General features: G+C 46.5%; 1 protein-coding gene across 4 annotated transcripts in view; it reads right to left on the reverse strand.

The window, feature by feature from the left end:
• Nucleotides 1-507: 507 nt before the first annotated feature.
• Nucleotides 508-25,309, reverse strand: part of CERS3 (ceramide synthase 3) — a 59,240-nt gene continuing 34,438 nt past the window's right edge. For 2 of the 4 annotated variants that reach the window (XM_036355664.1, XM_036355663.1), the window contains 7 exons: nt 24,866-24,923; nt 23,959-24,009; nt 23,336-23,428; nt 21,072-21,200; nt 19,325-19,431; nt 12,076-12,229; nt 508-3,912 (listed from right to left, as the gene is read on the reverse strand). In XM_036355664.1, coding sequence (XP_036211557.1) covers nt 3,748-3,912; nt 12,076-12,229; nt 19,325-19,431; nt 21,072-21,200; nt 23,336-23,428; nt 23,959-24,009; nt 24,866-24,923 — 757 coding nt within the window. In that variant the 3' untranslated portion in view covers nt 508-3,747. Of the gene's footprint in view, nt 3,913-12,075; nt 12,230-12,386; nt 12,554-19,324; nt 19,432-21,071; nt 21,201-23,335; nt 23,429-23,958; nt 24,010-24,865; nt 24,924-25,309 lie in introns of those variants that run through there. The other 2 variants (XM_036355666.1, XM_036355665.1) reach the window with 2 other exon arrangements.

Genomic DNA, 25,309 nt, shown 5'->3' on the forward strand with positions numbered 1-25,309 from the left:
TTGTTCCAGGGTTTTGAGCTTTATTTTATTTTTCTCTTTTTCCCCCTATATTTTTATTGATTTCAGAGAGGGAGAGGGAGAGAGATAAGAAACATCCATGATGAGAGAGAATCATGGATCAGCTGCCTCCTGCACGCCCCCTACTGGGGATCGAGCCCAAAACCCAGGCATGTGCCCTGGCCGGGAATGGAACTGTGACCTCCTGGTTCATAGGCAGATGCTCAACCACTGAGCCACACTGGCCAGGACCCTCTCTCCCTTTAACCACCAGTGGATTTTGTCCTCTCCCCTCTTCTCTTCACCAGAGCTTGAGAGCCCCCTGGTGGAAGGTTTTATTCGCAAGGACCAAGACTTTGGCAACTTGGCAAAGGGCCTCTTCATTTATTTATTTTTGTTTTTTAATATATTTTTTATTGCATTCAGAGAGGAAGGGAGAGGGAGAGATAGAAACATCGGTGATGGGAGAGAATCACTGATTAGCTTTGGTTTAGAGATTTTGTGCCTATGTTCATGAATGACATCCTTTAATTGTTCGGGGTTTTTTTTTCTAATATTCTTGTCAGATTCTGGTGTCAAGTTTGTGCTGGTCTTACTGTATAAAACAAGTGTGGATGTGTTCCTTCCTTTGGAAAAGTTTGTGTAACGCTGTGTACATTCTTTCTTAAATACTGGAAGGATCCCCATCTGGGCCTAAGGACTGTTTTGTGGGGTTGTGTGTGACTTTTATCATTTCACATTTCATTTTGTCTTATACAGAAGACTATTTAGGTAGCTATTCCCTCTTGTGCCCGTTTGACAAGCTGTATTTTCCTAGGAACTTACACATTTTACGTACACCTTCAAATATATTGACATAGTGAGGTTATGGCCTCTTTTAAAGGTATTTTTGGTATTAAAAGTTTTTAGGAAAAAGGAAAGGCTGTGGTCAAATAACACCAACAATCTGAGAAAGGCAAGGACGTCAAAGGCGCTAGCTTTTACTCTCCTGTGACCTGCCCACTGTCTGCTTTGGTGACGGATTTGGGGTTGACTAGCCTGTGTCAGGGCATGTCCCCATCTATCAGCTTGAGAAACTGCTGGTAGGAACGAAGCGGGTGCCCCCCGCCCCCCCCAGAACCCTCACTGCTCTTCAGAAGCACCCAGACGCGGCTGAGATGCAGATCTGTTTCTCGCCCCAAAGCATTGGATTGAAATGTCAGCAGGCGCCAGGCAAGGCGTGCTTAGGTCCACAGGGAATGCTGATGGACCGATGTCCTCCTCCAGCTCCGAAAGGCAGGTGAGAAAAGGTGCTGAGAAAACACCTCCCTGAGCACCTGCGAGCGTCTCTGCCGCAGGGCCCTGTGGCCAGGACCGAGTTAGGTCCCAGCCCGTAGGTGTCTGTCTGTCTACAGAGCCAAGAGGCTCTCCCCGGTCAAGACCAACCGCCAGTTCTTGTCCGGGGTCGGTACCCCACGGCCAGCAGCCCCAGTGTCCTAGCGTGGCTCCATGCCCTCTGCTCCCTGGCACAGCATCTCTAGGGTCTGGAGGACGGGCAGATGGCTCCACACCAGGTGAGACCCGTCACCAGCTCTCAGAAGCCGAGAGGGCGCGTGCTGGACCGGCCTTTGTTTCGCGGTCAGTCATTACCATGACAGTCCCATCGGGGCCCGGCGGGCTGCGTTTTTATAAAGTCGCCTGGCACAGTCTGAGGCCTGTTTCCTGCAGGGGGAGTGGTTGCTCTAAAACCAACCACACCCCAGCCCTACAGCTTCTCTACCTCTTGAGAGGCGGGTCAGTGCACCAGCGACCAGAGACGGCTGACACTGGCACATCCATTTCACCTTCAACATTCAAACAAGAAAAGAACTGGAGGGGAGGGCGGCCAGTAAGCGATCTTTTACCGTAAGCAGGGAGATACTTGGTACAGAGACGACACCAAAATCAATCAAAGAAAAAGTACTCTGCCAACTAAAAACATTAAAAAACAATATCTCAGCATGCTCTTCTGCCACCAAAACAATAATAATATAATAGCAATAATAGCTCCCCAGCTGTGCCCGTCAGGGAGTGTGGGCACTCTGGGTTATAACATAACATTATACGGACAATGCATGGTGCTCGTACTGGCAAACATGACTGTGCAGAGAACACGTGCCCCCATGCCTTTCTATTGTCCTAATGAGTTCTCACAAGGAGATTCCATTGGGGGAAGAATTCTGAATGGTTTTGGTTTCAGTTTAAACTGAAGGTTTTAAAAACATCTTTTAAATTAAAAAGAACTAAAAAAAAAAAAAAAAGACAACAACAAAAAACATCTTTTAAGTAAAACACAATTCAGGTACCTGTCCTGCGCAGAGAGCCGTCCTGTTCCCGGGGCCTATGTGGACACGTGAACGGCGCCCACAGTCCTAGCTGTCCCCTGGCTTAAATACGGGCCCTGAGTGAAATGAGATGAAGGTGCACAGTGTGACCAAAACTGTCCGAGAGACAGGGGTGGGGCGGGGGTGCACATGGTGCCCGGTTTTCCTTCTGCTGGGAGTGGTCTCTCCTCAGCCAGCAAGCATCTAAGACACCCCGGGCCCACCCTGCATGCTGGGCTCACGAGACACGCCTCCTGTGGGGACCGAGAGCAGTCCCTGAGCCCCCAGCCCCCGGCATCCTCCCAGAGACGCAGGTGGCCCGGGAGCTGTCGCTGACAAGAGCACCTGCGCTTGGACCGCCTGGGGTGTTTGCCAGCGGCCTTTGGTTCTGTTTGGCTATTTGGCGGTCTGACTGGTTACAGGGGAGATGAATGGGTAGCACCCCCCTCCTGTGTCTAAGGTTTCCTCTCGGTCAGGAGCTCACACGCATATCACGCCCAGAGGCTCCGGTTTCCCAGGTGATAGTGGCTCAGGGAGCAGCCTGACCAGTCCCACTCCCCCAGGGCCTGCTGGGTAGCTCTGCTGGCCTTTCAGAGAAGAAAAGGAGGACAGACCAGCACAGCAAGATGGAATGGGACCCAAACTCCCTCCCTGTGGCCATTGGACCTGAGGGAGAATTCCCAGGGAATTCAGAAATTACCCTTGGGAAACTAACAAATAAATAGTTTCAGGGTAAATGGAAAGGGCCTGCTGGGTATTTGCATTTCCAGCTAGCACCACGCAGGCTGAATGGGCAAGTGTTTAAGCTAGTGTCTCTCCTTCAGGCCCATGCAATGCCCAGCTTAGCCAGGTTCTCTCTCCCAAACGGAGCTGGAATCGCAGGGGACGAGGCTCAGGGACAGTAACACCAGAGTTGCCTTCTCTTGCTGGATCCTTCCTCCGACCCTGTGAGGTCGGCGGGACAGGCTTCTTCCCCTGGACAGACAGAGCGACAAGCTTGGGAGGTTTCACACAAGCCCCTGTCCCATCGCTACCTCTCAGTCGTTCTAGGGCAGGAGCTCTGTCTGTGGCCAAGCCCAGCGGAGACAGTGGGTTAACAGCACTGCTGGCACTTGCTAGGGATGGGCAAGGCGGGCGGTGCAACGACAATGAGAACCGACACGGTTCCCTGGAGAAATCCTTGAAATCTCTGACCGGTCTCAGTCCTAACTGCAGTAAATCCATAGGAACGCTTATATTTAACATTTTAACACATTCCAACAACGTTTTTGTTAAATACATCTGGAGGGGGCACTGGGGAGAGGGAGGGCGGGTCTGGGGTCCCTGTGGGGCCTGGGTTGCAGTGATGGAGGGCAGCCTGGCTTCTGTGGCCCTGGTCACATGACCCGAGACCCACGTGGGCTTCCCGCTAACGGCCATGCTGACCATTGGGAAGGAGGCTCCGGTCGGGCCCGAGTCCGTTCTTCAAACAGTCTCTCTCTTTGTCTTTGGTGGCCTCTTCCTTCTTCTCTTCCTCTTCCTCTTCTTCTTCTTCGTACTCCTCCTCGTCATCACTCCTCACATCCTGGATTTTCTGGACAAAGGAGAGAATGGACTGTGAGTGACAGCTGGCCGCCAGTCTTGAATGAATGAGCAGATAAGTGGGCCCAGTTTAGAGCTATGGCCCCCGTCAAAGAAAACCCAGCATCCAAACCACCAAACACGCCCTGGGACAGAACAGGGCATGAGGCCAAAGCAAACCTCAACAAACTTAAAGAACTGACACGAGGCAAAGTATGCTTTAGGTCATGATGGAATTACACAGAAGACAGTTTCAAAAATAGGAGAGCCCTAACCGGTTTAGCTCAGTGTATAGAGCATCGGTCTGCGGACTCAAGGGTCCCGGTTTCAATTCTGGTCAAGGGCACATGCCCAGGTTTCCGGCTCCATTCCCAGTAGGGGGCGTGCAGTAGGCAGCCAATCAATGATTCCCTCCCATCATTGATGTTTCTATCTCTCTCTTCCTCTCCCTTCCTCTCTGAAATCAATAAAAATACATTTTAAAAAATAGAATAGGAAAAATCTCAAAAACTTAGACATTAACACACAAATAATCAATGAATCATAGAGTACATTTCAAGAAACGTTAGAAAATATTTTGAACTAAAGTGAAAACACATTTCAATGTTGGTGGGATATAACTAAGGCAGTACTTACAAGAAATTTCATAGCATTAAGTGTTTATATTCGAGAAGAAGAAATAATAATTTCTTCACAAATAAATAATTTAAGTTTATTATTAAATAATTTTGAGCTCCCACCTAAAAATACTAGAAAAAAAGAAAATAAGTCCAAAGCAAGCAAAAGGAAGAAAATCATGTAAAAAAAATCAATGAAAGCAGAAACAATAAAAATACAGAAAAGCAATAAAACCAAAATCTGGTTCTTTGAAAATATTCATAAAACTTATAAATCACTAGCAAGGCTGGCAAAGCAAAGAGAAGACACAAATTATCAGCAAACAGGAAGGAGAAATGCCTGTCAACACTGCATTAGTAACAGAATGCCATGAACAACTTCACAGATAGCTATCGTGCCACTCAGGTCGAGAGACCAATTTCCCAAAACTACAAACACCAAAATTCACCCACAGTGATCTAGGTAGTCCGAACATCCAGGTGGCTATGAAAGAAATGAAATTTGTAGTTTAAATTTTTCTGAAAAAGAATTATCATCAGGTCCAGATGGTTTCACTGGCAAGGTCTATGGTTTCACCGACGCTTCTCTACAGAAGAACTAATACCAAATCTCCACAGTGACTTCCATAAAATAGGAGAGGGAAAACTTATCAACTTTTTATGAGGCTGGAATTACCCTGATACCAAAACCATACAAAGACCATATAAGAAAAGACATCTACAGACCAATATCTCTAACAAGCATAAATGTAAAAGTCCTCAACAGAGTATTCCAAATCAAAACCAGAAAAGTATAAAAATAATAATACACAATGAAGTAGGATTTGTCCTAGTAATGCAAGGCTGGTTCAATATCTGGAAATGAATGAATGCAATCTATTATACTAGTAATCTAAAGAAGGAAAAATAGATGATTATTTGATAAAATTCAACATTCATTCATGATAAAAACAAAAAGCTTAGCAAGGAATTGAAGCTAACACCATACTTAATGGTGAATGACTAAATGCTTTCCCCCTAAGATCAGGCACAAGGCGAGGATGTCCACTTTCACCACTGCTATTCCACACTGTTAGAAGTCTTAGTCAATGGAATAAGGCAAAAATGAAACAAAGGCCATACAGATTGGAAAGAAAGTGCCCCTACTTGCAGATGACATGATTATCTATAGAGATAATCTTTCAAAAACACTCCTAGAATTAGTAAGTTTAGCACTTAGGCTGCAAGATACAACAGCAACACAAATTCTCACACACACACACACTTTTGATTGCTAAACACCATTGTAGTATGTTGAAAAATGTCCTCAAAGATACTAGGTCCTAGTTCCTGGACCTTTGACGGTTGCCTTCTATGGTAGAGTCTGCAGATGTGGTTAAGTAAAGGATCTTGGGATGAGAAGATTATCGGGTTCACCCAGACGGGCCCTCAGTGCCATCACAGCGTATTTGTAGGAGCGGCGGAGCAAGGTCTGACACGGAGACAAGAAATATACAGACGGAGGCGGAGGGGAGTGGCGTGGCTACAGGCCAAGGCTGACAGTCGCTAGAAGTTGGAAGAGGCAAAGCACAGATTCTCCCCTAGAGCCTCTAGCACAAGCATGTCAAACTCTCGGCCCGCGGGCGGCATACAGCCCAAAAGGAATATTTTTGCGGCCCAGCCAATATAACAGTAAGTAAGAAACGTTTTAATAAAAATTTTGTGACTTAATTTTTACAATATCCAGTTATACATAATTATTAATAGCAAACTACAATGTTTGCTAATAGGTGATTACTGTAATTGTGTTGCATTCATTTCCCTTACGCACAGGCGCACCATTTCTCTCCACTATTACCAGCAGCGAATATTTTAGCAGCAGATTGCCACGTCATTAGTCTTGGACTGACTTGTTTGGTGTGCACAACAGGAAATATTTTGCTTTCAGAAAACAAGAAAAATAGGTTTATTTGTGTTACGCTTATTAGTTTATGCAGTTATTCAGTGTCTGGTAAGTTCATGTTCAAGAAAAAACATTAACTTCTATTAAAATGTTCTATTATTTTATGTTAACAATTATTCATCTATTTCATCCCTTTGTATTCAGCATGTCTCTATCGAAATAAACCGACGTTTCTATGAAAATGGAAGCTTTGGGTTTTTTTGCGGCCCACATAAACTTAAACCTTGTTTATTTGGCCCGTGTTAGCCTTTGAGTTTGACATGCTTGCTCTAGCGGGAACACAGCTCTGCCACACCTTGATTTTAACTCAAAATTGACCCCCAGTGTGGGACGTGCAGAAGGCAGCTGATCAATGATTCTCTCTCATTCATGTTTCTATCTCTCTCTCCCTCTCCCTTCCTCTCTGAAATCAACACCAGCATATTTTTAAAAAGTCAATGGGATAATCTCCTCAGGTGAGGATTAACAAAGAAAAGCAGACGCACACCTCCCGCCACTGGCCCGGGCTTTGTGGAGCTGCTTGAGCTGAGAGGTGAGGTGGTCCTCGAGGGCGCTCCCATCGCCCTGAGCCACAGCGTCAGCACCCTCCCTTCCAGGAAGACGTCCTGCACCACATGAGACTTTGGGTAAGTTGTGGTCCCATAGTCACGAAGGTTGGGGAGCACCCCTGACATTTAGGGGGCAGTGGCTGGCACGCCGGCCGCCCCCAGTGGGCACGATGTCCAGATGGGCCGGCATGCAGGTGAAGCCCTGGTTACAATTACCTGCGCCCAGAGCCTCACACCACTTGACACTCAAGCACAGCCATTCCTGCATGGTTTTAATACATTCTCAATTTCCCAGGAATGCAACGATGCACATAAATCAAAGGAAGACTGTGCTTTTTTTGTTCAGAACTTCACAGTTTCAGAAAAGCACGCCACCGACGGCAAGGCTACCAGTACCGCCCGAGTTCCCAGCACAGCCCTGGGGCCGGCTGTGCGCACAGCTGCCCCATTCACAGTCGGTCTACACATAAGCAGATGGCATCTATCGACTTCAGCATGTTGTTGAGTGAAGCCATGCACACGTGTTACATATGAAATGCATATTTATCAGAAACGTCTTTCATCTCATTTCTTTTTCATTATGGTTGTGGCATTATACTGCTTTCTGAAATTATGGCTATAGGTGAGTCATATTACCCAGGAATTTAATTTCAGGCTAGTGCTGGGGTGTGGGTCCAGGATGGAGGGCTCCTGCCCGAGATGATGAATCAGGTTCAGAAAGGACTTCCTGGGACTGAGCGCTTGTGTGATGGACATATAGGTGGCTGTGCATGACAGGAACTTGGATCATGTAAACTGGAAATTGTGTGGCATTTAACATTAACAAAGCCCCATGTTGTATTCAAATGTACCATGTATGTGCGATCTGTAACATCACAGCCACAGGTATGAAACCCTGGAAGGGATTTTGTTTTCTGCCCTAAAAATCCTCCATCTCCACCTGACACCTGATATCAGCTGCAGCAGCATCTGGGCAAGAGGAGGAGTGAGCTGGACGGGGAGCCAACTGCCCATCTCCTTGGAATTCACTGGCGCTGTGATTTGGCACAAAGAACCGGAGTCAACAGTTATGCTGCTGCTGCTGACAGCTAACACTTATCACGTGCTTCCTGTGTGCCAGACACTGGTCGAGGGGTTCAGCCTACAGGGCAGGTAGCTCCCAATGCCATCAGCCCCATTTCACAGGTGAGGAAACTGAGGCAATGAATAGGTCCCAGCCAGGAGGAGGGAGAGCTGAGATCTGAAGGTACGGGAGCCTGTGCTCTCAGCTAGTACCCTGATTGCTTAGCAGGAAGTTACTTGGGATTAAAAAAATTATTATAAAATGTTTTCTTATGCTTTTATAAAAAGTCTAAAAACAAGTTAAAGGATTTGTCACTGCATTTTATGATCTTGATTATTCAATGCACTTATGTACTCACTATTTTTTACTTCATACAAATACTTTAAATTAATTTTCTAGTTATTTCAAATAAAGCAGTGTTTGAGCTTGGCTGGTGTGGCTCGGTGGTTGAGCAGCAACCCTTGCACCAAGAGGCCGCTGGTTTGATTCCCAGTCAGAGTACATGCCCAGGGTTTGGGCTCGATCCCTGGTTGGGGGTGTACAGGAGGCAGCCGATTGATGTTTCTCTCTTTCTCTCCCTCTCCTTCCTCGTCTGAAATCAATTTTTAAAAAAAGAGTAAGTGTTTGAGTAAAGAATAATTAGAAAAGGAGAAGTATGACAGTGAAGGGACTCAGGTGCCTGTGCATTTGCTGCAGGCCTCCGTTTCCTCGTGGTTCTGAGAGGGCTCCTTTCTCTCTCTCACGCCAACGGTGCAGCTTGTGTCAAGTGTCATTCTGTGAACTCGGGCCGCACTGCCTGTCAAGAGCAGATGGCTGGGGCAGGCTGCCAAGGGGCTGGCTTCTCCACCCTGACTGTATGGCTCCTCCCTTGTGTCTTGGCTGCGCACCAGGTTAAGATGTCGCAGAGACATGCTTGAGTTGGCCCGCACCCAGCATGCTGTTTACCAAGAAGCAAAGAGAAGCTGAGAGAGGATCAAGTTCTAGGGATGGTAACGAAAGCAGCCTGGGCCCCTTTAATTCTCCCGACAGCACTTCTCCTGTTTGCAGGGGAATGACAGGAGGAACACAGGGGCTCGCGTGCGGGCTGGTAGCACATCACCACGTCACCACCCGATGGGATCCTGTGAGGGTTCAGAGCCAAGTCTTGGTCTTGAGCAGGAAGATGCCTGCTCACCACGGTCTGCACAAGCCACGGTCCTGAGATGACAGTGCCATTGCTCTGGTAAGGCTTGTGACCACAGAAGCCAATGGCAGGTCCTCATTCATGGTATGCATGCAATGACCCTACTGTTTAGGAAAAACAAAATCTGACTATTTGAAAAATCACTATGAAGTAGTATAAGCACTTTTGTCTTTTGCATTCGACCATGCAAACTCATGGAGACCGTAAAAAGATTCATAAGTTATTCTGTAACTTTCCACCCCAAACAGCACGGTTTGCTTTCCCAAATTATGTATTCATTTGCATATTCAAAATTACTTACGAAGGGCCTACCAGGCAGAAGAAACTTAAAAGGGACGAATTCTCACTCTCTGTTATAAGATTTAAAAGACATTTTTGGAGGCCGACAAACTTCTGCAATCCCATTTATTAAATATCCAAGTATTCGTCACTTTAGTAACAACTAGGTTGAGTGTTAAATACTTCAGTATTTATGAGATATTGTTGAAAACTGACTTGCTAGTTGTTGCTCTAAGAATGTCAACTGCCACCTCTGTCCCCTCCCCCCTGTGCCATGAATGCGACTCTGCCTGAAACAGCATTCTTTCAAAGGCGGCCTAGGGCTTTGGAGGAACAAGCAGGTTTCTCAGCCAGGTTTGCCACCGCGTGGAGAGCGCAGTGCACATGCTCGCCAGCTGAAGTCATAGGGACCGCAGCGAGGGGCGAGGGGCCTCCACCGCCACGGTCAACTCACAACTGGAAGCAGCTTTTCCACACACAGCGCAGCACGACAAACCAGGACTTCCTGTCCACAGCCCCCCGCCCACTGGGCTTTTAACTAGGCCTGGTACAGGCCATTAGGGGTGAGACAGGTGAAAATCACAAGGAAACCAAACAAGAATCTCTCCTGGCTTCGCGTTCTGCTCTGCGGGCTCCCTCCCGGCCTGTGGTTACCGGCCCTCGCCTGGCAATGAGACAGCTCCTGCCCCGGGACGGGAGCTCCGGGAAGACCTGATCCAAAGCTACGGCGGTTCAGTCCGGGGTCCTTCCGTCCCTCCAACCCCTGGACGTGCAGCCGTCTAGCTGCTCAGTCGTATCCTTATCTCAGTCACTTCAGCTTTATCAGTCACTTTGAGATAAGACAGCTTTGGCAGAGAACAGAAAAGCTCTTTAGAATATTAATAACCTAGAACCAGTCAATGAAAAATTTTCTTGGCACGCCAACCTTAATGGAGAACCTACTCTCAGGAAAACAAGCTCAGGTCAGTCATTCAGATTTTTTAAAAATGACAACACAGCTTTCCGAATCTGCAGCTGAATGCAGATGTAGCCTGACTGCCCACACCTCTGTCTAGACCTGGAAGGTCAGACACGGTAGAAGGTCAATTATCGCCACGTCCATGTAACTGTCAGCTCCCCCAGCATCACTGAGGCCCATGCCCTCCATGCGGTGGGAAACCGAGTTAATCAGAGAGATGAGCAATGAGCGCATCAGACCAATGACCGCACGTCCATGGCCTCCAAGTCCCTCTTTCTGAGAGCTTGTTTGGAGGTTCTAGCAGGGGAGCGCAGCTCCTCGTATACCCTTGACCGAAGACCGGTCCTCTCCTCGGCGGGGAAGGTCGTCCTCTTCGACCGAGCGCGCAGCTTCGGGAGGGACGCACATGGCTCGGTGAGGGAGGAGGGGGACACCCGCCTAGCCAGCCAGATCAGCCGAATCAACCCTGGCGATCAATGGGGTGACAGAGGCCGCAGCCAGATCGCCCTCACATCCGAGTCCCTCTTTCTGATGGGGATGCGATGCGGTGTCAGGCGTGGATGGCCCAACTTTCACCCTGAAAGGTCCTTTCGATCCTTGGATGGATGATTTTCACACGAAGAGGAGCTGTGATCTGATTGTTTTTTAACTTGCCTCGAAGGCTCAAGTCAAGTTCCCTCAAGTCCATGAAGCGTTCCCGAGTCCCCTGAGCCAATGCCTGTCTTTAGCACAGGACGCTGAACGGCGCAGACAGCTGCTAGCAGGTAAATATTCCCCCCGACGCTGCGCTTACTCACTGCTGACGCCCCCTCCTCCATCCAGAACTGAACTCAAAACAAAACAATACTCTATTGTCTAAACTGTCTTATCAATCTGTTGCTTAGGAAAACAGATGTTTTCAGAAAAGAATGATTGCCAAATGATATACAATATTTCAGAGAGTAGGAGAAAACTCCGGGGAGAACATTATATGCAAATCAGATGCTCTAAAATTTTGTTCAACTGTCACCATAAAGCTCGTCCCAAACTGGAACAAATTTAGACTCATTAAGACATTCTTTAAAAAGCAGCAATCAATTTTTAGATAAAAACCTCTTAAAATTAACTTGTCCTCTAATAAAAGCTATTTCTTAAAAGCACCTTTGAGACCTACTTAATGAAAATTCTAGCTAAATTTAGAAAAATTCTTTTAATAATGATCAAAAATTTTTAAAATAGTTCTGGTTAACTATAAACTAACTAGAATGTTCCACTGTTTAGGCCTCACCTTCAATCTGGCACTGAAGTCTACTTGTTAAGAATAATAATGCCCAGCTAGTGTGGCTCAGTAGTTGAGTGTCAACCTATGAACCAAGAGGTCCCCACAGTTAGATTCCCGGTCAGGGCACATGCCCGAGTTGCAGGCTCGCCCCCCAGTGGGTGGTGTGCAGGAGGCAGCTGATCAATGGTTCTCTCTCTCATTGATGTCTCTCTCTCTCTCTTGCCCTCTCCCTTCCTCTCTGAAATCAATTTTAAAAATATATTTTTAAGAAATAAATAAAAACACAGATTTTTTAAAAGAATAACAAGACTTAAACGGCACTTACCTTTGTGAATATGCATCTCTTGAGCATCTTCAGGATGAAGTAACCCCAGTAAAGGTGAAGGACCTGCAGGACCATGAGCTGCAGGTTGAGGAAGATGTAGGAAAAGAAGGGCTCGAGGTAGAGCATCGGGATCACCAGCGTGCAATACAAAATCCTGGGAAACCAAACAGATGAGAGCATTCCGTTACAGTCCGAGCACTTGTGAATTTTCAGCGAGAAAACGGCTTTTTTTTTCTCCCAAGGCACACAACACTGATTTCATCTCCATGACGTCCAGGAGATTCTCAGTAGAAAACAGTGGACAGCATTACCTTTTCTATCATTACTGGCGAGCCACAAAAAGCGCGTCTGCCTCCGGGGAGGAAAGGTAGCGCCGATGGGATGTCTATCGCCTCCCAGCCCGCGCTCCGATGCGCTGGTGCCTCGGTCTCCTCTTTGCAAACAGGAGAGCGTCCCGGACCCTACTCCCCCTCCCAGACTGAGAACAAACAAGATCATGCGCGGCTAGATGGGGTTATTACCACCTTACGATATAGTCTCATTTATTTGGCGTCAAAGGTGAATGGGGAATTCTACAAAAGTCAATTTTCCAGATAAAAGAGGCTCTGAAAGAAGCAACAATTCTATTGCTCCTCCCACGTCCTAAAGGGAGCTGCGTACTGCACGGATTTCATAAACAGACTCCTGGACACAGTGTGAACTGCCCTCGACGACCCTAACACGCGGCACCTCCAGGTGCCACTGCAGCATGACGGGCCAGCGAGTCCCTTCCCAGGCCTCACACACGACATCGTAGAGTTCTGGCACAGGTTTGTTTGTAAGTATTATATTCTAATTATAACCATAACTTATCCCTATGAAGTAGGAAAATAAATAAAACAGGAAAGTTGCCCATAATTTTAAACAAACAGCACTGTAATTTTTGTGTACGATCCCTCAATTTTATCCCATACATATCTATGTTATTTTTTAAATTAACACATAGCAAAATTAACTATTTTTGGTGTGTTCTAGGAATTATAATGTAGCACAGATTTGTGTGACCACCACCATTAGGGTACCGACAGTTCCATCACCCCCTACCCCTTGTGCTGTCCCCGCGTAGTCACGGCCTCCCCATGCCTAAGACTGGCAACCACTCATCTGCCCTCCGTCCCTTTAATTTTATCTTCTCAAGGCCACACAAATGGGAGCACAGTGAGGCAGCTTTGCGTCTGCCCTCTCTGGCCCCGCACAGTGCCTCTGGGATTCACCCAAGTTGACCTGGGTCTCAATAGCATGTTCTTTTTATTACCGAGTGGTCTTCCACTTCATGGACACACCACGGTTCATCTATCCCCCCCTCTGCAGAGCAGAGATAACAGCCACTTACCCATTTTATTTATGCAAATATTTTTTAAGCTTAGGAATTACAGAAAAATATAAAGAGGTTAAGTAAAAATCACCGAAAATCTCACAACTCACGGGTGACCTAGTACGTTTCGGTGAATCTAATTTAAGATATTTTTCCTAAAAACAATAAAGGTGTTTCCCCCTCCCCCTTCCCCATTACCACGTTTTTATAGAAGAGGGATCGCACTACTCATCTGATTTTTGTACCCGCTTTTATCACTCAGTAACATGTTACAGAGTTGTCCGTGTCCATGAACATAATCTACATACCGGGGGCCACAAAACACTTGATAAAGCAGCAGATAGCCAGTATTTCAGGCCCCTGGGCTATTTGGTCTCTGTTGCAACCACTCAATTCCACTACCGCAGTGGTAAAGCCGCCATCGGCAATAAATTCATCAATCAGTGGGTGTGGCTGTGTGCCAATAAAACTTTATTAACCAAAACAGTTTGTGGGCTAGATTTGGCCTGTGAGCTATAGTTTGCCAATCGCTACCATCCTATGCAATAGCTGCACAGAATTCGATAAAAACTTATTTTTAAAAAATTAGAATGTCCTTGTTCTAAGAAATAATACAGACGTATTTAAGTGTAAAAGGATATGAAGTTTGCAACTTTCAAATGGTTCGGAAAAACGTGTGTGTGTGTGTGTGTGTGTGTGTGTGTGTGTGGGTGTTGAGAGAGAAGGAATGACGAAGCAAGCAGGACAAACACTAACCAGTAAATTGGGGACAGAGCACAGTGAGAGTCCTCTAGGACAAACTGGAACTTGTCTGGGAAGCTTGACATCATTTCTAAAGCAATAGAGGCAGGAGGGAGCCAGGCTACACTGGGACTGAGGCCCCACAGCCTAAGATGCTAGGACACGAGGAAGAGGCTGTGCTGGCCCTTACACAGGACACACAGCGGGGGTGGCCGGCACGTCGGGTCAGGGCGGGAGCACTGCCAGGGCACACTGCCCAGAGAGACCCTGAACAAACACGCGGGCAACGCACTGTCTGCTCCCCGAGGGCGGCACCGGAAAGTCTGGTTCCGAGATACGCATCTGCAGCTGCGGCTGGGGAGCGCCGACTGCCACGGAGCCTTCTCGCCCTGCACAGCCCCTCCTTCCCCGGCGCCCAGGCCCCCCCACCCTCCCCGGGCACCCCAGCAGGGTCCTGGAAACCGAGCCCAGCCCAGGAGACCTGGCTCTGCCCCTGACGTGTCATTCAGTCAGCACCTTCTGATGCACGTCGGCCAGAGCCCTGCTGGGTGCCTTCAGCGCAGCCTGGTCTTTTCTTTCCTTAAAACGGTCCTCTCTCTCGTCGCCATTCCAAGCATTTCCATGTTCTCATCACCCACAGAAACCCTTTCGTGGGAAGCGTCCCAGGGGGCCACCTGACGCCCACAGGCCAGGGGTGAACAATAAGGTTCCACAAGCATGTCCGCCCTGGGAGCTAAGGAGCTGAGTATTATTCACAGTTGGAGATGATTTTGTTTGTTTTTGTAAAAAAAAATTTTTAGAAAATGGTCCGTATTAATAGTCTTTAGCCCAGCTGGTGTGGCTCAGTGGTTGAGCATCAACCCATGAACCAGGAGGGTCACAGTTCGAGTCCAGCTCAGGGCACACGCCCAGATTGCAGGTTCCATCCCCAGTAGGGGGTGTGCAGGAGGCAGATCAATGCTTCTCTCTCATCATTGATGTTTCTGTGTCTCTCTCCCTCTCCCTTCCTCTCTAAAATCAATAAAAGTATATATTTTTTAAAAACATAAGCCTGAGGTTTAAACACTTCTGAGTAAACATGCAAACAAATGGGGTAACCAGGCAATTGGATTAAAGCAATTTGGACAGTGCCAATTGGAATTTCTGCCTAATGTCGAGAGCAACATGTTTAGAAAATCCATGTCACTCACTCTTGCTGCCCGTGACTGGGAATGAGCTGAGTAAAACCCCGTGAAGAGCAGGAGAGGCGACCCCGTGGTACAAACGCCAAAGGAAACTCCCCAGGGAAAGCGCATGTGCTCACGGCTGGGGGAAATCCAGGAAAAGCCAAAGAAAGGGAGACAAGTGTAATGTGCAAGCGCCAGTCCTTTCCCGCGAAGCTTCCAGAAAAATGTCACATGGGTCTGCTTTCTCCCTGATCAACCTTTGAGCTCACCCCCAAGGGTGCAACAAAGGCGTTTGGAAAGACGAGAGCAACGGAGCTGCCCACTGCCTCCCACCGCAGCTCTGAAACGTCTGAACCCTAAGTCGTCTCCCCTCTGCACATGGTTCGCTCCGTGGAAAACCCCAGCCGATCTGGACTCCTAAAACAGCCTTGCAAGGAGTGTGCGGAGGGACAGGGCCGGGACAGACGGTTGGAACAGGCAACAACGGGGACTCGCTTTTCCTCTTTGGCATCACAGAGCGATTGAGCGGCATGTTCAAACTTTTGGGAGAACGATTTAAGCTGGAGCGCAAGGCACTGCAATGGATTCTTTCCAAAAGCATTGCGAGCCCTTCTCCCAAACGTCCAATACTCGGTGAGGTTTCCTTCCACCTCCAGACAACGCACATCCGTCAACATCAGCAGAGAAAAACCTTTACCAGCGAAAGAGATGATTACAGTCAAGTCTGTTAAGACTGGTTGACTTGCGATCTCTAACTCCCTGAAGACAGCTCTCTGACCTCACTGGAGTGCCAAGGTCAAGACCATGCCAAATGCATGTGACTAATTCTCCTTGAAATCCAGAAATGCAGGCATGGGAATGAGTTCTCGACGTGGGATTTTTGAAGTCAAGAATGTGTGGGAAAGCAACTCGCCACCTCCACAGTCACGCAACCCCAGCACTATGGCCAGCTGTTGCCTGGGGAAGAGGACGCTTGTGTGTTGATTCTGAGACATCATGGGAAAGTGCGAGGGGAGCGTCCTTTGTTGCTAAATCAAAAGCCAACCACAGCACAATACTAGAGGCCCTCAAAGAGCTCCCCAGACTGACGTGTTCCCTGGGGCTTGCTTGTGAAATACATCCGCAAATTCTTTGAAACTGCTCCCATCAAGAAATGGAGACTCATTTTCCTTCCCTTTCATATGAGCCGGACTCCCTGACGTGGACCCACTGTAGAAAACGCGGCTGGAATTGACGTGGTGTGACCTCTGAAGCGAGGTTGTAAGAGACAGCATCTGCCTCACTCTCTCTTTATTTTTAAAAATATGTTTTTATTGGTTTCAGAGAGGAAGGGAGAGGGGGAGAGAGATGGAAACATCAATGACGAGAGAGAATAATGGATCCGCTGCCTCCTGCATGCCCCACACTAGGGATCGAGCCTGCAACCCAGGCATGTGCCCTGACCAGGAATCGAACCATGAGCTCTTTGGTTCATGGGTCGATGCTCAACCACTGAGCCACATTGGCTGAACTGCCTCAATCTCTCTTGAGCTATGAGGAGGTCAGGCCAAGGGAGGGGCCATGTGTAGCTGCTCCATCTGACGGCCCAGCTGCAGCCCTAACCAACCATCAGCATCCACATTGCTTGTATGTGTTACCTCTACCATGTGGGTAAGGGAGCCTTCAAGAAAACCTCAGCTGACTTCCCAGCCACCATCTGCCTGTAACCACATGGATGCAAACCACGTAGCTGAGGCCGGTCAATTCCCAGAACCATAGCGATAATAATAATCAATAAACGTTGTACTTTTAAGAGTGAGGTCTGCAAACTATGAACTGTGGGCAAAATCTGGCCTGCGACCCATTTTCTACAGCCTGTGAGCTAAGCTGGGTTTGGCACATTTTAAAAGAAACAAAACAATACAAAGAAAAGTATGCAACAGAGACCATATGTGGCCCTCACAGGCTTAAAATCGTTATTCCATGGTCCTTTAAGGAGACGTTTGCTCACCGCTGTCTTAAGCCACTGCATTTTCAGAAGGTTTGTTATGTGGATACAGATAGCTGGGACACGTGGACCATAACAGGAGTCAGCGATGGGCAAACCCTGGACGTAGGGTACCATGAAATTCACACTGAAAAGCCACAGCTCAACGGTTATCTGCAAGTCACTATTCATCCCCTCATTAATTACTATCGTGCAATCTTCTGATTTCACAAGCACACTTGCTCCGCCAAAGCCAAGTGACAGCAATGCGATTCATCAACCAAGAAGAACAGAACAAGCCTGGATCTCAGATTTGATTCCAGATTAAACTCCAAAGTCTACAAGACTCATTCATCATTTTTGTACTAATAGTTGGCATTTACTGATAGTATGTCACAGACACTGCTCAAAACTATTTTGTATGTATTATTTCAGCTAAGCCTCATGTCGACCCTTATTTCCATTTTACAGATGAAACAGAGGTGCAGATAAATGATCTAACCTATTCACGATCACACAGGCAGTAAGTATAGAGCCAGGATTTGAACTCAGGACTGCCTGGCATCCATGAACTTAACCACTGCACTCTGCCTCTCCCGGCCAGAAAATGTCTAATCAAGACATGCAGTCCTGGTTTAAAGAATGCAGATGTGCCCAGCTGGCGTGGCTCAGTGGTAGAGCATCAACCTAAGAACCAGGAGGTGGTGGTTCGATTCCTGGTCAGGACACATGCCCGGGTTGTGGGGTTGATCCCCAGTAAGGGGTGTGCGGGAGGCAGCCAATCAATAATTCTCTCTCATCATTGATGTGTCTCTCTCTCTCTCTCCCTCCCTCTCCTTTTGTCTCTGAAATCAATTAAAAATGAAAAATAAAAAGAATGCAGCTGCTCCCATAGGAGGGCCGCGCCCTGTCCTCTGCCCAGACTTCCCTGGACGCTAGTCAGGGGTGCAGTCCAGCCCCCGGGAATCCGGCCTTACCCTGGCTCCGGCTCTTACCCCTGGAACTGCGGATCTCCAGTAGCACTACATTTCCTGCTGAGAGGACTGAAACTCCTAGACTAGCCCCCAGACCCTGCTTGGTGATAACCTGTTCCTTCCAAGCCATCCAAGGCTGCCTCCCACTTTTCTCCTGGTTTCTGTCAACCCACACAGGGAGAGTGAAGCTTCTGGCCAAAGGAATGGCTGTCAGGGAAGACACAGGTTCTCCACTGCCAGCCCTGGGATCAAGAGCCCATCAGCATCGAAAGGACACGCAAACCACTGTTGGGCCCAGTGACCGTGGAGAAGGAAAAGAGTCTCACTCTCCTCACCTGGGAGCCGGGAGCCCTGACAGCGGGCGTATCTGTTGTGCTGACTAGTGCCAAGACACACAGAGGGCCTAACCCAGGGGCTGGCCTGCAATTACTGGTGGTTATAATCACTATAATTTTCACACGGAACAAGCCTCTCCTTTAAAGAGCCGGCCACGGACACTTCACTGGAGTAACTGGAAAAGCCGTTCCTCACAAGAAAGACCCACATTCATGGGCAGGACCGAGAGGCGGAGGTGCGCCCGCCCGCCCGTCACACAGTTCCCACCTCCCTTTGTCATGAGTCTCTTCCACAGAGGGAGGCGTTAGTTTTTTTGTTATATGTGTGTGTGTGTGTGTGTGTGTGTGTGTGTGTGTGTATTAATTTCAGAGAGGAAGAGAGAGGGAGATAGAAACATCAGTAATGAGAGAGAATCGTGGATCGGCTGCCTCGGGCATGCCCCACGCTGGGGATCAAGCCCACAACCCGGGCATGTGCCCTGACCGGGAATCGAACTGTGACCTCCTGGTTCATGGGTCGAAGCTCAACCACTGAACCACACCCGCCGGCGGCACTGCTTTGATTATGTGAAAAGGGTCTCTTCATGTTCTTTCTCCCCCTGAACTTGGCACAAGTAACTGGAGATGAAGGAAAGAAAGGACAATGCTCCGACTTGACCAACGTGCCAGGCTGCCTTGGCGCGGGGGCTGACCGCAGGGCACCGTCTACTCACCAGAAGGGGAAAATGATGAGGCGGCTGATGAAAAATATGGCGGAAAAGATGAAGAACAGGGTATTGCAAGTTTGCTTCCATCCAGCGTAAGAAAACATCTTCGCAGACTGAAAACAAAGAAAAAAAATGGTGTTCAGATAAAATATTAGTACACATTTCTAAAATTAGACATTTATAAATGATATAGTGTCTGGGATTTGCTTCCAAACAATCAGGGGGAAAGGTGGAGTGTGAGTGGGGAAACAGATGAAACAAGATTTGCGATATTGATAACTTATGTGTGGGGTTTTTTTGTTAATCCTCACCCGAGGATATTTTTTCCATTGATTTTTTTTTTAGAGAGAGTGGAAGGGTGGGGGAGAGAGAGAGAGAGAGAGAAACATCGATGTGAGCGAGACACACTGATTGGTTGCTTCCCACACATGCCCCAACCAGGGCTGGGGATCGAGCCTACAACCGAAGTACATGCCCTTAACTGAACTGAACCTGCGACCTTTCAGTCTGTTAGCCACTGAGCCAAACCAGCTATGGCTATTTTGCTGTGTTTTTTACCGAAGGTCCTCAGAACATCTAACAGCAATGAGCTCAACTTTACAACATACTTAAGGGTCAGGTAGGTCTTCTGTTACAGCTAAGGATGGAAAGCCTGGTTGCCTAAGGAGTTGTCTGGTGTCATTGACAGGATGGGGGGAGGGAGGTCTGGCAGGGACAACCTTGGGCTTATGTTCACCTCCAATGTCTAAGTCCCTTTAAATAACACAATGAATCTGTTTTCCTAGTGGACACACAGCAAAGCCCGCTGAACTGGAGGGTTTAGAAGCAACAGGGTAGCATAAAGTCCTTAGGTCCCAGCCAATGTGGTCACACTCAGGCAAGTTACTGAGACAGGATCAGAGAGCGGGGTGATTACAGCCGTGACGGCCACGTTCAGGGGGTAGCAAGTGGAAAAGAAACCCAGGCACAAGCCTTTGGCTAAGCCGACTGCTGCCCTGAAGGGAATGTAATCATCTTGACCTTCAGACTGGGATTTACATGGCTAATAATGATTACATACAAGAAACAAAGTGTTCTACACAGCTCATATTTTAATAGTAGACAGTTGCTTTGAAATGGCTTCTGGTTACGTCTGGAACAGGGTTTGGCAAATTACAGTCCGGTCTACAGGCTAACCCTGGTCAGCTCTTGAGTTAAGCATGGTTTTCGCATTTTTAAAGGAGAATAAGAACAGAAAAACAAAAAGGAAAAAATAAGAATATGTGACAAGAGATTCTATGTGGTGCACAACGCTAGATTTCTATCTGGCTCTTTACCAAAAAGTTTGCTGAACCCAGATCTAGAAGGACAAGATCCTACAACAGCCTGGCCAGTGTGGCTCAATGGTTGAGCATCAACCAATGAACTGGGAGGTCACCATTCGATTACTACTCAGGGCACATGCCTGGGTTGTGGGCTCAATCCCCAGTAGGGGGCGTGCAGGAGGCAGCCGATCCATGATTCTCTCTCATCATTGATGTTTCTCTCTCTCTCCCTCCCTTCCTCTCTGAAATCAACAAAAATATATTTTAAAAATAAAAATAAAAGTTTTGTTTCTTTGAGCTTGAAGATCTGGGGACCCAGAGTCATCTGTGGACTGTGGCTGTTTTTAGGACACACAGCCCTGCTGGACCCTCACACACGCTTCTTCCTGTGAGGGTACCGAAGCCAAGGACGTCCTGTTGTTACCAGTGTGTTAATGGTGAGCGTTTACCTCCAGCCAAATGTCGGCCACGTCGTGCACAATCATCACCAGGGTCCCACTGCGGATGTAGTTAGCGCACCAGGAGAAGCTCATCAGGCTGAGAGCGGCCAGGTGGTGGATGACATGAGCAAAAAAATCCTACAGAAGGAGGGGAAGTGGAAACCATTAAGAAAGTGCAATTAGTTCCCAACACTGGAAGAACTAATGATGATGATGACGATGGTGATTTAAAAACTAACAACATCTGCATGTTTTAAAATTTGTAAAATACTTTCACTTTAATTCTAAACATAATCCTTGTGAGGGAGATAGGACAAGAATTATCCTCACTGATAAAGTAATTTACTTTGAGAGATCACCTGTCATCTGTCATCTAAGTCCTGACATCTGCTGTTTCTCCCACAGCCCCACGCTGGGTAAATGTGTACACACACACACACACACACACACACACACACAACCATATTCTTGTGTACATTTATACGTATTGTTTATTCCGCGTCTAATTCCAAAAAGGAAAACAGACATATAACAAACACTACACAACAAATGAAATAAGAGGTGTTGCATATGAAAGAGATAACAAATAAAAGTGGAATAACCGACACTAGCAAACCCAGGCTAAGAAAGGTACCACAATTGAGCATAAAAACACAAAGGTTTTCTGCAGCGAAGATGTACTAATAGCCACTAAGTCCACAAAAATGTGCTCAACCTCATTAACCATCAGGACAATGCAAATCAAGGCCCCAGGAGATCCTACGTCACACCCACCAGGACAGCTGTAACAGAAAAGACCAACAATAGGTGTTGACAAGAATGTGGAGAGATTGCAACCCTTGCAAATCGCTCTTAGTGGTGGCTGCTTTGTTGAGTAGCCGGGCAGTTCCCTAAAAGGTTAACCATAGAATTACCGCCGAGCCCAGCAATTCCACTCTGAGGTATGTGCCCGAGAGAAATAAGAACATATGTCCGTGCAAAATTTTGTATCTGAATGTTCATGGCAGCTTTGTTCATAAAAGCCAAAAGGGTGGGAACAGCCCAAATACCCATCAACTGATAAGTGGATGAACAAAATGCAGCATATCCATACAAGGACTATTAAAAAAAAAGAAATGAAATACTGACGCGTGCTACAACATGAATAAACTTTGCAAAGACTACGCTTTAAAGTAAAAGAAGTCAGATACAAAAAGAACACATATTGTGTGACTCCATTTATATGAAATGTCCAGAAGAGACAAATCCATAGAGACAAGAAGCAGACGAGTGATTGCCCGGGGCCATGGGAGTTAAAACAAATGGGAACTGACCGCTGGAGTAATTTATTCTGAGGTGATGAAAACGTTCTCAAATTTGACTGTGGTGACGACGGCAGAACTCTGTGACTAGACTCAAAACCACTGAATTATGCGCTTTAGATGGGTGAATTGTATGGTATGTGAATATTTCAAAAATGTGCTTTTTAAAAAAAACTTAAAAGATTTAAGTTTCCTTGTGGCCAAAGTAAGGGACTAAACACGACGATAATAATAGCCTAATTTATTGAGCACTTACTGTATACCAGGAAGTGCTTCATGTGGTGTAACTTTCTTAATCCCCACGGCAAGCAGAGCAGATAGGAACTCTTTTCCGCTCCGTGCTATAGACAAGGAGATCAGGGCTGGGGGGTTTAACCATCTAGCTCAAGATGTTAGTGAGGGTCAAGCGAGGATGCAAACCCCAGCAATCTGACCCCAGAGTCTGAGCTTTACCCAACTCCTAACCGTTTTATGTCTCTGAAGGTATGTGTTTACAAACATATGACATATCTCTACACTTCATTTTTTAAAAAGTACTCAATGCACCTTGTACATGATAAAGAAAAATCAACGACTAAAAAAATAAAAGGTTTTATTGCTTCAAGAAATGAAAAAAAGACAGAATCATTACAGGATCAACCTACCTGAGTGTGTGTGTGTGTGTGTGTGTGTGTGTGTGTGTACAAAAATACATAAATGATTTTTTTCAATTCTATTTCTTGAGTAAATGATTTGATTAGCTTCAGTGTTAACGTTTATATAATGTTCCACTACAAATACTTACCTAGGCACCAAAGTATGAATAAAATTTGCACTATTCTATGTGCTATAAAAAGCAAAAAAAAAAACCAAAAAACAAAACTATGAACCAGAACTTAACACATATAAAATACAATTTAAAGATTAAGATTTGGGGCCGGGGATAAAAACTTTGGAAAAATAATGAATAAAGTAACTTTGTGAGACACTTACCTTCCTCTTCACATCAGAGCCCAGGCTGAGTAAGAGAGAACAATAAAAACTCATCTCCAGGATGTAGTACCAGTACTGGGATGGCAGCAAGGGCTGAGAAAAAGGAGAGTATTCACTTTAATGCCATGTAACTCATTTTAAGGCTAAAACTACTGCTTATACCTATTGATATAACATTCCCCAGGAACCCGAATCTGCATTCATTCTAATAATTCAAGGATGTATATGGTAATCTTTAGGATAATTACTAAAATAATAAAGTATGCATAACTGAAAAGCTATATAAGGGAAGAAGTGGAATAATCATTTTTTAAAACTTGATTGTCCCATAAAAATGTAAGAAGAGAAAACAAAAAAAAAAAGGGAAAAGCATAAGGTAGTATAAATAGAAGATAAAATAGCAAGATGGTAAATTTAAACTCAAAACACATAATGACTGTATACACACTAATAGAATGAGACACATGATGGGTAAGTTAGGATTTTTCTCCTTCTCCAACAGAGGAGAAAAAGGCCTGCAGAGACGTGGACAGAGCAGGACAGGGGCGCAGGCCTGATGCAGGGGGGACAGTATCGGGGGTCTGAGGGCTGAAGCAGTGGGGGACTGCATCAGAGGTCCTTACCTGTCTGGGATAGCCATTCCACACCTCCCCGAGGTCATATACCCAAGGTTTCTGGGGGGAAAAAAGTTTGTCAGAATCAAAGGCTGGCTTCAGCAGAAAACGCAAGCTCCTCCTGATGTCACTGACAGGGGCAGGCAGCGCAGAAAGATGCACTTTTGCATCCCGCTGCACGTCTCTTCCTCAGGAGGTATCCACACACGTGGCTATTCAACACCCTGGACTAGTGAATGTGGGACCAAAACCAGTCCGGACTCACAGAGCATTTCCAACGATGCCTCTTCTAACAGAATGATTTCCGAACCAAATCCATGACTGCTTCTGTAGCAATCAGATAAGCTGGAGCAATAAAGTATCTTAAGAGAAGTTGAGAGCAGCCTGAGAGCAGTCTCTAAAAGCTGCCTGTCTTTCACTTTCTACAAACAATGGACTATTCCGTTTACAATCGCTTAGTCATTGTTTACATAATGGTAGGGAGAGATTTGGTTTCCGATGGACCAGTAGGGAAAGTCTTCATGGGGCAAGTGGCATTTGCTCTGAGGCTGGTTGGAGTTGGACAGGTAGAGAGATGGGAAGGGCAGGACATTCCTGGCAGAGGGGAAATGTGCTAAAATCCCTAAGTGGGGACATGCCAGGCATGTTCTGTGATTGTCAGGGTTCAGTTTAGTGGGTGCATGAGTTGCCCAAGTGGAAACAGGGAGAGACTGGGTTAAAGATGAACTTGGCAGATGCTCAGTTCAATGAAGGCGCTGGAAGACAGGCTAGAAATGGCCACTCCTCAGGCCTCAGAGGGGTGAGAGGGCTATGAGCTACTATCTCGTGGAAAGCTCTAGATCCTAAGGAAATCAAGGGCAGGGATTTTAAAAATTAAAGACAAGTTCCAACCAAAAATATAAAAAAGACAACTTACATCATAAAGAAACGCGATCCCAGCCACAGTAATCACTAAGTAAAATGCAAATCGCCAGCTGCCAACAGAAAGGAGAGTCTGGTAAGGGAGGTGGACATTGGAGGGGGACACATCTGGTGCGGCAGAAAGCACGAGTGTTCTGGAGTCAGATCCATCTACGTTATCGCGAGACTCTGCCACTTAGATGGCCGCAACTTTAGGTCAGTTTTAAGCGCAGGGAGCCCACCTTCTTCACTTGTAAAATGGAAACAAAACTTGCCTCAAAAGGTAAAAAGAATTGAAAATAATTTATGAAAAATACAGATCATAGTGTCTAGTAGGAAGTAAGCACCAATAAGAGGCAGTTGTGTTGTTGTTATTATTATTATTATTATTATTATTATTATTATTATTTGCTTAGCCTACTTCCTGACACACAATAAATGATGGTTTGATGTAAGTATT

This window comes from Myotis myotis, unplaced genomic scaffold, assembly GCF_014108235.1.
Source record: "Myotis myotis isolate mMyoMyo1 unplaced genomic scaffold, mMyoMyo1.p scaffold_m19_p_23, whole genome shotgun sequence".
Lineage (NCBI taxonomy): Eukaryota > Metazoa > Chordata > Mammalia > Chiroptera > Vespertilionidae > Myotis > Myotis myotis.